Here is a 13,060-nt window from a genome sequence, read left to right as displayed (position 1 = left end):
ATGTGTTATATGATTGCTTCATGTTCAGAGTCATTAACCACTTCAATACCAGGCACTTAGACACCTTCCTGCCCAGGCCAATTTTCAGCTTTCAGCGCTGTCGCAATTTGAATGACAATTGCGCGGTCATGCTACACTGTACCCAGACACATTTTTTTATCATTTTGTTCCCACAAATAGAGCTTTCTTTTGGTGGCATTTGATCACCTCTGGGATTTTTATTTTTTGCGCAACAAATAAAAAAAGACCGAAAATTTTGAAAAAAAACAAGTTTTTCTTTGTTTCTGTTAAAATTTTTTGTAAAAAAGTAAGTTTTCTCCTTCAATAATCGTCACTGATAAGATGGCACTGATGGGCACTGATAAGGTGGCACTGATGGGCACTGATAGGTGGCACTGATGGGCACTGATAGGTGGCACTGGTATGCAGCACTGATGGGGACTCATAGGCGGCACTGATGGGGACTCAGGCGGCACTGATGGGGACTCAGGCGGCACTGATGGGCACTTGTAGGTGGCACTGATGGGGACTTGTAGGTGGCACTGATGGGGACTTGTAGGTGGCACTGATGGGCACTTGTAGGTGGCACTGATGGGCACTCATAGGCGGCACTGATGGGCACTTGTAGGTGGCACTGATTGCACTTGTAGGCGGCACTGATGGGTACTTATGGGTGGCACTGATAGGTGGCACGGATGGGCACTGATGGGCATGGATGGGCACTGACAGGTGGCACTGATGGGTTGCACTGTCACTGATGGGTGGCACTGATGATACTGATGGGTGGCATTGCTGGGCATCACTGTGTTTGTACATACTGGTGCCAATCAGTGCCCATTTGTGGGCACTGATTGGCACAGATTGGGCATTCATTTGTGGATGGCCATGGGGTACATACCTGGCCATCCACATGTTGCCCCCTTCCCTGGTGGCCCTAGTGGTGGCCCTGGTGGTCCAGTGTGGTCATCTGAGGGGGGGACTGCGCTGATAAACAATCAGCGCACACCCCCCCTGTCAGGAGAGCCACCGATCGGCTCTCCTCTACTCATGTCTGTCAGACGCGGGTGAGGAAAAGCCGATCAACGGCTCTTCCTGTTTACATCGTGATCAGCCGTGATTGGACACAGCTGATCACATTGTAAAGAGCCTCTGCCGGAGGATCTTTACCGAGATCGGTGGAGCAGTGTGTCAGACTGACACACCACTCCACCGATCGCCGCGATGCGCGCCACCACGGGGGCGCGGCGGCTGTTATCCTGCAGGACGTCATATGACGCCCAGTCAGGTTAGCTGAACCACCGCCCAGCCGCCTTTTTGCTATAGGCCGGGCGGGAAGTGGTTAAAGGGTGAGCGTCCACTTGATGATTAAAGTGCCAGTGACTACTCAACACTGAGTTGTCACATTCGGGTGGGCTTACACTTCGGATCTAGTGCTTATGTGCTGCAGCCTGGCCTCTGCGTCTTCATCATAACAATTGAGCGGTCGCAATAGATATAAAGGGGAAGTAAGAGCATTGATTTGTCAGGATAAAGCAGCTCATTAAGAGTCTGTGGACAGAGAAGTCTGAAGAATCAGAACCAATTAATACTAACAAATTCCACTTCAGCCGAGAAGAATTTCAAGTAGTCTGGCTCATTAGGGTGTTTTTCTTTTCTCACTAATGGATCAAATATTGTGATGGATAGAAGTCACACTGGGGCTGATCTGGGGTGTAACCTAAGACAGAGCAGAGGGAGCAGCTCAGACAAGACCTACGAGGACCCATGCTCAGGCGGGACTGTGACATTGCGGTGGACAAATGGGACACCTAACTGACACTTTTTTTGGGAACCAGTGGCATTATTACAGTGATCAGTGCTAAAAATATGCACTGACATTGTATAAATGACACTGGCAGGAAGGGGTTAACATCAGGGACAATCAAAGGGCTAAGTGTGTTCCCTGTTTGTGCTTTCTTACTGTAGGGGGGATGAGCTCACTGCATGGACACAGTGATCCGTGTTCCTAATTATTATTTATTTAAGGTACTTGTACAGCGCCGCCAAATTACGCAGCGCTTTACATATACATTGTACATTCACATCAGTCCCTACCCTCAAGGAGATTACAATCTAAGGTCCCTAACTCACATTCATATAATAGGGCCAATTTAGACAGGATTCAATTAACCTACCAGCATGTCTTTAGAGTGTGGGAGGAAACCGGAATACCCGGAGGAAACCCACACAGGCACAGGGAGAACATGCAAACTCCAGGCAGGTAGTGTCGTGGTTGGGATTCGAACCAGCGACCCTTTTTACTGCTAGTGCTACCCACTACACCACCGTGCCACCAATTATAATTAGCAAAGATCACAGTGTCCATGCCTGACAGCATGGCGGTCTGCCTTGTTTACATCGGCAGACCGCCATTCTATCTCTGTGGGGAGCGATCGTGGGTGGACGAGATGTCCGCCGTGCCCGCTGATTGGCTCCCCCTGTGGCCAATCAGCGTGCGATCGCGGCTCCAGCGGGTGCGCGTGCCCCCCAGTGGCTGTTGAACAAAATCACGTACAGGTACGTAATTTTGCGCAATGGAGCCAACCAGCTGTAGTATACAGTGAGGAAAAAAAATGATTTGATCCCCTGCTGATTTTGTACGTTTGTCCACTGACAAAGAAATGATCAGTCTATAATTTTAATGGTAGGTTTATTTTAACAGTGAGAGACAGAATAACAACAAAAATTTCCTGAAAAATGCATTTCAAAAAAGTTCTAAATTAATTTGCATTTTAATGAGTGAAATAAGTATTTGATCCCCATCAATTCTATACAGGTGGGAAGCTGAGATCAGGAACACTCCCTTAAAGGGAGTGCTCCTAATCTCAGCTTGTTACCTGTATAAATTACATCTGTCCACAGAAGCAATCAATCAGATTCCAACCTCTCCACCATGGCCAAGGCCAAAGAGCTGTCCATGGATGTCAGGGGTAAGATTGTAGACCTACACAAGGCTGAAATGGGCTACAAGACCATCGCCAAGCAACTTGGTGAGAGGGTGACAACAGTTGATGTGATTATTTGCAAATGGATGAAACACAAAATAACTGTCAATCTCCCTCGGTCTGGGGCTCCATGCAAGATCTCTGCAATAATCTTTTAACATAAATCTTTTAAATACATTTCTGAATCAAATAAACAATTTTAAAAACTGCACAGTAAGTAGGATTTTTTTTAATAAGTGTCATGTTTTAATATCCTGAATTGTATTTACTGCTTTGAATAAATGTGTTAGATCCCCCAGCAACAATAGATTCCCTCAGCAACAATAGATCCCTCCCAGCAACAATAGATCCTTCCCATTAACAATAGATCTCCCCAGCAAAATAGATCCCCCCAGCAACAATATATCACCACACAAGAAAATACCCCCCCCCCCCAGCAACAATAGATCTCCCAGCATCCAGTATCAATATACTCTCCAGCAGCCAGCAACCATAGGTGTGCGCAGCCCATTGTATTAGGGTGTGCACCCCAAAGCTCAAACACACACCCCTTTCTCTGCAGCCTCAACTGCACTGCACAGGGAATGAATGGGAGGAGCTCTGTACTGAGCCGTTTCCTGTTTATTCACAAATTGAAGCATAGTAATCACAGTTTAATATGCTTCAGTTATGAATGAACACAGAGAGCGAGTGTGCTCTCTATGTTCATTCAGAAAAGGAAGGGGCCAGTAAATGACATATTGACTAGATATGGGTGCTCAACCTGTGGCCCTCCAGCTGTTGGGGAACTACAAGTCCCATCATGCCTCTGCCTTTGAAAGTCATACTTGTAACTGTCCGCAGCTTGCAATGTCTCATTGGACTTGTAGTTCCGTAACAGCTGGAGGGCCACAGGTTGAGCACCCATGGGCTAGCCCTTTCCCCTGCTTTTCATCCTGAAACATTCTCCTTAAGAGCCAGGGGGAGGAGGAGAGGAAAGAAACCAGTAGCACTGCGGGGGGCGCAACACAGAGGGAAGCCTGGGCAGTAGGGGAAATTGGCACTGCACAGAGTGATTAGGGTGTGCCCAGGCACACCTGGCACACCCCCTGCGCACACCTATGCCAGCAACATAAGCCCCCTCCCTCAACAGTAGTATTCTCCCATCAACAATTGACCTCCCCAGAAACAATAGATTCCACCAGCAGTAATAGACTTCCCCAGCATTAATAGATCACCCAGTGACAATAGAGACCCCATCAGGCAATTGATGGGCACAGTGACAGCAATTGATTGGCACACTGGCAGCAATTGATGGGTACAGTAGCTGCGTTCGATGGCACAGTGGCTGCAATTTATGGGTACAGTGGCTGAGTTTGATGGCACAGTGGCTGAGTTTGATGGGCACAGTGGCTGCGTCTGATGGTACAGTGGCTGCGTTTGATGGCATAGTGGCGGCAATTGTTGGGCACAGTAGCTGCGTTTGATGGGCACAGTGGCTGCAATTGAAGGGTTTTTTTTTCAATTTGTTTGCACCCCCCTCCCCAAAAATTTTGAGCATCAGCCGCCACTGCTCCATTGTGGGCTGATGTACAGGTACGTTAACCCACATTTGGCACTGCTTTCCGTCCACCATATATTGGAGCTGTGGGCATATGGGAAGTGTTAATATACACTTGGGATTTATATTTTTTTTATACCAAAGACATGTAGTATATAGGTATAGAAAAATAAATACACACCTTTTGGCTGACAAGCTAGGGGATTTATTTTTTTACACCAAAGAAATGTAGTATTATATATATATATATATATATATATATATATATATATATATATATATATATATATATATATATATATATATATATATATATATATATATATATATACGCACTGTTTTGCTGACAAGCCAAGGTTCATATAGTTTTAATTGTATATGTAATATATATATAATTACATATACAATTAAAACCATATGAACCCTGGCTTGTCAGCAAAAAAGTATGTAATATATATATATATATATATATATATATATATATATATATATATATATATATATATATATATATATATATATATATATTGACAAGCCAGGGTAAGGTTCATCAATTGGTTGGCTATTTTTTTGTTTTTTGGTGCATCATTTGCCCACCCGCTGCCCTGCTCAGTGCTGTCTCTCTCACTCACCTCGATCTAGCAGGCTGCCTGAAGCCACTCGCCTGCCGCTATCCAGGCTAGCCCGCTGCTTCTAAGACCCCTTTCACACTGAGCCGCCCTGGGCGTCAGCGGTAAAGTGGCGCTAAAGAGGAGCGGTGGAGGGGGAGGAGCTTCATATTCACCACTCCTACACCGCTGCAAAGAAGCTGCTGGCAGGGCTTTTTGTGATGCCCTGCCAGCGCAGCACCCCAGTGTGAAAACACTCGGGCTTTCACACTGGGTTTTCAGCTGAGGCTTTTTTCAGGCGCTTTACAGGCGTTATTTTTAGCACTGTAGCACTTGAAAAACACCTGAGTGTGAAAGGGATCTAAGGGAGAGAAAGGCCGGAGGGGGGCGGAGTGCACATGTAGATCACTCCGCAGGCGCCTGCGGGACCTGCAGCCGGAACTGTAGAAACTGCATCGGCAAATGCGCTCCCGGCTGGGTTACTCCACGGCTGTGGTCCTAGTTCCCTCCCTGCTCAATCCTCCAACTCGCAGCACACAGCTGTTTTTGCCGACCGGACCCGACCCCAGGCAGGGTTGGGGACTGAGTTACACAGGGACATGTTGCAGGCAGTCAGCACAAAACAAAAGGTGTGAAACACAGACAGAGCACAGGGATGATTAGGGTGTGCCTGGGCACACCCCGTGGGCACGCCTTTGCTCAAAACCTTAATGACTTGGAGAGGATCTGCAAAGAGGAGTGGGACAAAATCCCTCCTGAGATGTGAGCAAACCTGGTGGCCAACTACAAACTACAAGAAACGTCTGACCTCTGTGATTGCCAACAAGGATTTTGCCACCAAGTACTAAGTCATGTTTTGTGAAGGGGCCAAATACTTATTTCACTCATTAACCTCCCTGGCGGTATGATTATTTCGGATTTTAGGTGCTGAAAGCGGTACCATTATTTTGCATGGAAATTTGGCGTTTTATATTGTAGGTCTGTAAATCTTAACAATAACACACTTAAATCTGTCCAAACCAGAGTCTAGTAGATATCCCGGGTATGATAAAGTTTGAAACACAAAAACATAAATTATAATATAATAAATAAAAATAAATAATTAAAAAAAATTTTAAAAAATAGTAATAAAATAAATTTCCCCACAATTCACTATCGCTCAATTCTGCAAGTGTTCTAATTTATTATCGCTGTTTTCTAGCTGGTCTAAAGCCACTTTTGACGTAAAGGGACACTTTTTGGTTGCTATGGACAATCTCCAGTTTCCAGGCAGAAAGAACAGTGTATATCATATAAAACTGCATGCAGGGCATGGGCCAGAGCACTGGGGACAAAAGGGATGTGAAATCATTTCATACAGTACTGTAATCTGTAAGATTACAGTACTGTATGTGTTATGATTTTGACAGTTTTTTGAATTTGCCGCCAGGCTCCGCCCCCGTGCGTCGCGACGCTCGCAGGGAACGGAGCCTGGCACGGAGAGGCTTCGGAGGAGGACGGAGCCCGCAGACACTGCGGGGGACATCGCAGGATCCCGGGGACAAGGTAAGTAACGCCGCCCCAGGATCCTGCAATGCGATCCCGAGTGTGGCTCGGGGTTACCGCTAATGGTACTGAATTTTAACCCCGAGCCACACTCGGGAAAACCGCCAGGGAGGTTAAAATGCAAATCAAGTTATAACTTTTTTGAAATTTGTTTTTCTGGATATTTTTGTTGCTATTCTGTCTCTCAACGTTAAAATACACTTACCAGTTAGCATAGGTACCACATTCTGTCTTTTTCATTTTTTTTCCATTATCTCTTTATTGGGTTTTAGGTAAGGTACAAACAAACTGCCATTGGCAGATACATATAGAGTGATAGTAACAGTATAAAAAAGAAGAAAAGAGTACATAGATTAGCAGAGCAGTTAGTGGAAAAAATTCGCCAAGCTCTACGCTGAAATGTAATCTGTGCAGTTAAGAAAGATTCTATCTTTTTTTTGAATCGGGTCATTTTTATTAATCTTTTATTAATCGTTTTTCAATAATAGAAAAAAAAAAACAATTATTACAGAATACAAATTTGTCATAAAGAACAAAAACTTTCACATAGTACTCATTTTAAATTGAAATAAAAAAAGGAAAGGGGAATATTCCATTATAGAAATATTCCATGACTCTCAGATCGTTCACACACAAATATAGGTTATTAAGTACCAAGAATAACCATCACACAGTAAACAACACCATTTAAACAGACCAAAGAATTCCATATATATTGCTAATACAGTGCATTTTTGTTTTGTTTTAGAGGTAACCAGAGGGGTAGCTTGAAGTTTGTGGGCCCCGATGCAAAAGTTGACCTGGGCCCCCCACTACCACCCACCACTTCCACCGTGTGTGCAGATACACCCACCATACACCAAGATACTCTAAGTGGCTTAAGAGTTTAGAGTTCCCAGAGTTCCTCCTTACATTAGAGGACAGGGGTCACCCCTGGAGCATCAGAGGACAGGGGTCACCCCTGGAGCATCAGAGGACAGGGGTCACCCCTGGAGCATCAGAGGACAGGGGTCACCCCTGGAGCATCAGAGGACAGGGGTGTCACCGCTGGAGCATCAGAGGACAGGGGTGTCACCCCTGGAGCATCAGAGGACAGGGGTGTCACCGCTGGAGCATCAGAGGACAGGGGTGTCACCGCTGGAGCAACAGAGGACAGGGATCACTGCTGGAGCATCAGAGGACAGGGATCACTGCTGGAGCATCAGAGGACAGGGATCACTGCTGGAGCATCAGAGGACAGGGGGGACACCGCTGGAGCATCAGAGGACAGGGATCACTGCTGGAGCATCAGAGGACAGGGATCACTGCTGGAGCATCAGAGGACAGGGGGGTCACCGCTGGAGCATCAGAGGACAGGGGGGTCACCGCTGGAGCATCAGAGGACAGGGGTCACCGCTGGAGCATCAGAGGACAGGGATCACTGCTGGAGAATCAGAGGACAGGGATCACTGCTGGAGAATCAGAGGACAGAGAGCCCTGGCAGGTCATCTGGCAGAGCTCCTTTCCCATTCCGGCACTGTAAACAGCTCTCCCCCCCCCCCCCCACAATACACAGGGCTGAAATCCTTTCATTCCTTTACACACAGTCTATCAGCCTTCACAGGGTGTATCTGGCTTTTATGTTGCTGTTCTGACCTGTGAAATCCCCTGGTCAGAATGGCACTGTAGTTGCAGTAGGCAGATACACCCTGTGCAGATCATGGCTGACTGGCTGTGTTGTAAAGGAATGTGATTTCAGCCCTGCGGAGGAGGAGCAGTATAGAGTGCTGTAATGGGAAAGAAGCTCAGCAGCGGGCATAGCATCCAGGGTGGAGGGGGCGGTCAGGGGGCTTTGGGGGGGGGGGGCAAAACTTAGATCTGGGGGGGCAAAGCCATGTGACATGAAATCTGGATCCTGCAGCCCCTCAGGGGCCCCTTAGGAGGTGCTAAGGGATTTGTTTTAGCAATTTCTGAAGGTTTCTCTGTCAGTGTTGGCAGGTGTTGGGGGAAGGTCACCTCCCGGAGGTGTGTGTCTTTTCCCCAGTTGTCAGGAAAGTGGGGTAAGCGGACATCCTCGGGTGGGGGGTACAGAGAATCCCAGCTAGTGACTAGAAGACACTGAGCAGTGTCATACTTCATCAGTGACATCGGTCCCATCGTGGCTACAGGACGGCACTCTCCTCCTCTTAACTTGGTTACCATTCCATGTTGCCAGCACGCAGCACTGACACTTCCGCATCCTGGGCTGTTCTCCCCCCATGCTCCTCTGCATTCAGGAAATGGCTCAAAGCTTCTCCCCAGCCAATGAGAACAGAAGGGTGTGGACTGTGGAAGGCAAAGTGGAAGCCCAGTACTGGAGCGTGGCTGTGGGGCCCTAGGGCAAATCGAAGCTGGACCTTGTAGAGGATATGATAATATGACAGGGAGGCTGCAGGGGCCCCCTGGAGCTAGGGGCGGGGTTGCGTTTGTGACCCCTGCAAACCCTTATGCTACGCCCATGGAGGTAACGTTATATACTGTCTACTAACGATGCGCCGATACCAAGTATTTTCACGAGTTCTCATGAAAATACCCCCGACACCTGAGGCCAGTCACTATACTGGGTATATTAGAGGGTTACAGCCACTTGAAGGAGAGAGGAGCTAACATATAAACATAGGGGGTGCCCTAAAACATTTAAAAAAATGTGATCACTGTGTCAACGAATCACCACTTTCCTCTGCACCTATGTGGACAGATGTTAAAAATTCGGTAGTTGCCTTGTTGATATGGTAGACAGTAGGGATGCACTGATACCCTTTTTTTTATTGGCGAGTATGAGTACCGATACATTCCGTCAAGTACTTGCTGATACTGAGTACTGATACTTTGAGGTGTGATTTGCGTCCATACAAAATGAATAGGCGCAAATTCAGTGCGATTCCTGTCTGAATCGTATGTGGTTTCCCCCCCTTTATGAACCCATGCTTGTCATAGTGATTTTGAGCCTAAGTTCACACAGGAGCGGTGCAGGAAACCTCCCTGTGGACATCTGCGGCTGCGGCTTTGGCTCCTCCTGCTTTTCCCATGGCTTTGTTCCCCAGTCGTCGAAATTAACACTGACGGAAATCCAAGAAAGGGCTCTAGAGGATTTCCAACTAAGTTCTGTGCTTGTCCTTGTGAGGGAATAGATAGGTCCAGGAGACACATTTCTATATTGAAATAAACCCTAATAATGGTCAGTGTTTTAAAAAAATTCACTGTTGTATCCAGTGGTGTATTTTTTTTGGGGGGGGGCACCCTTTTTTGAAGCCAATTAGAGCCTCATGCTCTAATCATGTGCTTAAAAAAATAAATAAACCCTGTTAAAATCCATGCGTCCCAGCATGTAGATTAGGGGGCCGGACGCATGAATAGGGGGTGGCGCCTATGCGCCCCTATGGACGGGCTGCCACTTGTTGTATGCCAAAATAATTAAATGGCTTGGCAAAGGTCCTGTGAGCACCTGCAACACTGTGGCGAGAAGGAAGGGTAGATTTGCAGTAATAAACTCCAGGAATGAGATGAAGCACTTACTATGGTCCAGTTTGGCTCAAACGAATGCCACCTTCGTGTGGCCAATAGTGAAGCTGTAATTCACCATTGTAGCCTATACTACACACAATAAGTGGGGTCCTTTTCGACTAAAGACAAAGAGTGCCACCTGGGTGCATTTACTGGAACCAATCCCCTGTAGTTTTCCTCTGTAGCAGCTGAAAGCCGGTGGGAGGAAGAGGAAAGTCGGCACGCTGGGGAAACAGAGGCAAATGGGGCAGCAGAGTTAAGAGGATTCTGGACAGGGAGGGTGATCGGTTCGGTGAGGGCACAGTTACAGGAACCAATCTCCCTGTGTGGCTGAAAGCTGGCAGGAGGGAGAGGATGGGAAGCCAACTTTCAGCTATTCAGCTTTTCAGGTTATGTGCAATTCATTTCGTTCCGAATTCGTCTTTTAACAAGTTTCGACAAATTCGTTAATTAATCCAAATATCTGAATTAACGAAAACCCGTTTGACAAATTTTCCCAAATATTCGTAAATTCGTATATTCATACATACGTAAGTTCGTACATTCGTAAATGCGTATATTCGTACATTCGTAAATTAATGAATTCGTAAATTTGTAAATTCGGAAATCTGAAATAATAATTAACTAATAATAACTTAACTATTACTAACTATTAAATTATAGGTATTGTAATGTCCTTTCCTTTCAAATTTGGCTGTTAGTGAACGTAACACATACAAATTTATCCAAAGTTACGAATTATCCAAAATAACGAATGCCGTATCCAAACGAATGGAATGTAATGAATTAATAATAATAAATAATAATAATAAAAACTTTTTATTATTATTATTTATTATTAATTTGTTCCGTTCCATTTGTTTAGATGCGGCATTCGTTATTTCGGATAAATTCATATTAGTTACGTTCACTAACAGCCAAATTTGAAAGGAAATTACAATACCTATAATTTAATAGTTAGTTAATATTCCAGATTTTCGAATTTTTGGATTTTCAAATTTCGAATTTACAAATTTACAAATTTACAAAAGTACAAATTTACGATCATACAAATTTTCGAATTTACAAATGTACGAATGTACGAATTTACGAATATACAAATGTGCAAATGTACGAATTTACGAATGTACGAATTTATGAATTTACGAATGTGCGAATGTACAAATTTACGAATGTACAAATTTATGAATTCTATGAATGTACAAATGTACGAATTTATGAATGTGCGAATGTACTAATTTATGAATGTACAAATGTGTGAATGTGCAAATGTACAAATTGTGATCATAACGAATGACCCGAAAAACGAAAAAAAAAAATAAACAAATGAAACGAAAATGAACACATTTTTTGGCAGTGCACATGTCTAGTTATTATAGCTACTTCAGTAGTTGAGTTCCCGCCTAACCGATTACCCTCCCTGTTTAGGAACCCTGCTAAACTGATTGGGTCTGGTCCTGTACAGCAGGCCCAGCTATAACCCCTTTTTGGTGGACTTACCTGAAGGAGCTGAGGCTTAATCTCAGATTTGGCCATGTACAGCCAGGACCATGGCTTCAAGGGGCCTCATAGGGACACAGAGAACCATTATCCATTTTTTTGACACAAGCTTTATTGTTCCTGTTTTGTGTTTGGCAGTGACCCCCAGACGCAAGTGGAGCGGCTGATTCGGAGGAGTGGCCTGTCAAAGGAAGAGGTCCAGAACCGTCTAGCAGCACAGCTACCAATTGACAGCAAACTTCCACTTGCTGACCACGTTATCGACAACTCCGGAGACAGAGACAGTACGAGGCGACAAGTTCTACAGCTCCACACCAAACTGGAGTCATCCTTAGGCTATCTACCCACTCGAATTGCCGCAGTGGCCATGGCTGCTGGGCTTGTGGCTTTAATGTGGCACCTCGTCCGGCGATTATGGCAGTAATGAGCCAAGACAAGGGCAGCATGACCTAATGACTGTGACAATTTTTTTTTCTTGTACATGCCTTGAAAAGGATTTTAACTGCTTTTAACAGTGTATTCTCAGATAATCCAAAATGTGGTGGAAGGCAAGAAAGATTACCAAATTCATGTGTGCAGCTCGGGTAGACTTAATCTTGAATCCATCCGTGGTTTATAGCCCCTCTACTGGATGGCTGTTAAAAAAAAATCAGCCCCTAAAACTGGCCATAGAAGGGAATTTTCTATTTCTTTTTATTTCAGCCTGTCAGGTTCCTCCATCCATACAGATGAAGTGGATGGAGGAATCCACCCACCACGATAACCCAGGACCCGTTGCTGTCAGAATACACTGATCAGAGGCTGCAGCCACTGATCGAGAGAAGCTCTCCATTACTTCTTATCAAAGCCAAAAAAAGCTTTACATTTTATAGCATTCAGAAAAAAAGGTAAACACTGGTATTTGTCAGTCTTCCACAGATCAATAAGTAGCATATTTTTTAAACTAACAGCTCGGCAAGTAATTTCTATGGATTTTTTTTAAATATAGGGAGGATTGCTAATGCATTTTATTATGTGCAATTTTGATTTTAAAAGAGAAATTTTGGAAAGTGGAGTATATTTAATCTCTGGTTCAAGGAATAAGACAATAAAATAATTAGGTGAACTAGCGCTTCATTCTAAGCTGTGTTCTTAAAGCAGACCTACCCTCTAGAAAAGAACTCCACATGTAGACACTTTGATTTACAATACAGTTGAAAGTCTATCTATACCCAAACTTTTAGTTTTGGATAGAGTCGGGAATGGGGTAAAGCCCAACAGAACTCTAGAATCTTGTGAGTTCTCTTTGCAGCTGATGAGTTCATTGCCTTCCCAGGAATCTGTGAAGGCCAGTCAAGTTCCTTGCTCATCCACACTATATT

The 13,060-nt window shown here is 44.9% G+C and overlaps 1 protein-coding gene across 1 annotated transcript in view; it reads left to right on the top strand.

Annotated features, from left to right (window-relative positions):
* DCAKD (dephospho-CoA kinase domain containing) overlaps positions 1-12,804 on the top strand; it is a 41,821-nt gene extending 29,017 nt beyond the window's left edge. Inside the window, exon 5 of the mRNA XM_073607724.1 lies at positions 11,838-12,804. Coding sequence (XP_073463825.1) covers positions 11,838-12,123 — 286 coding nt within the window. The 3' untranslated portion in view covers positions 12,124-12,804. The remainder of the gene's footprint in view (positions 1-11,837) is intronic.
* The last annotated feature ends 256 nt before the right edge of the window (positions 12,805-13,060 follow it).

The sequence above is a fragment of the Aquarana catesbeiana genome, linkage group LG12 (genome assembly GCF_042186555.1).
Source record: "Aquarana catesbeiana isolate 2022-GZ linkage group LG12, ASM4218655v1, whole genome shotgun sequence".
NCBI classification, from domain to species: domain Eukaryota; kingdom Metazoa; phylum Chordata; class Amphibia; order Anura; family Ranidae; genus Aquarana; species Aquarana catesbeiana.
Note: the sequence above shows the minus strand (reverse complement) of the source record. Positions and strands in the feature narration are given on the sequence as shown.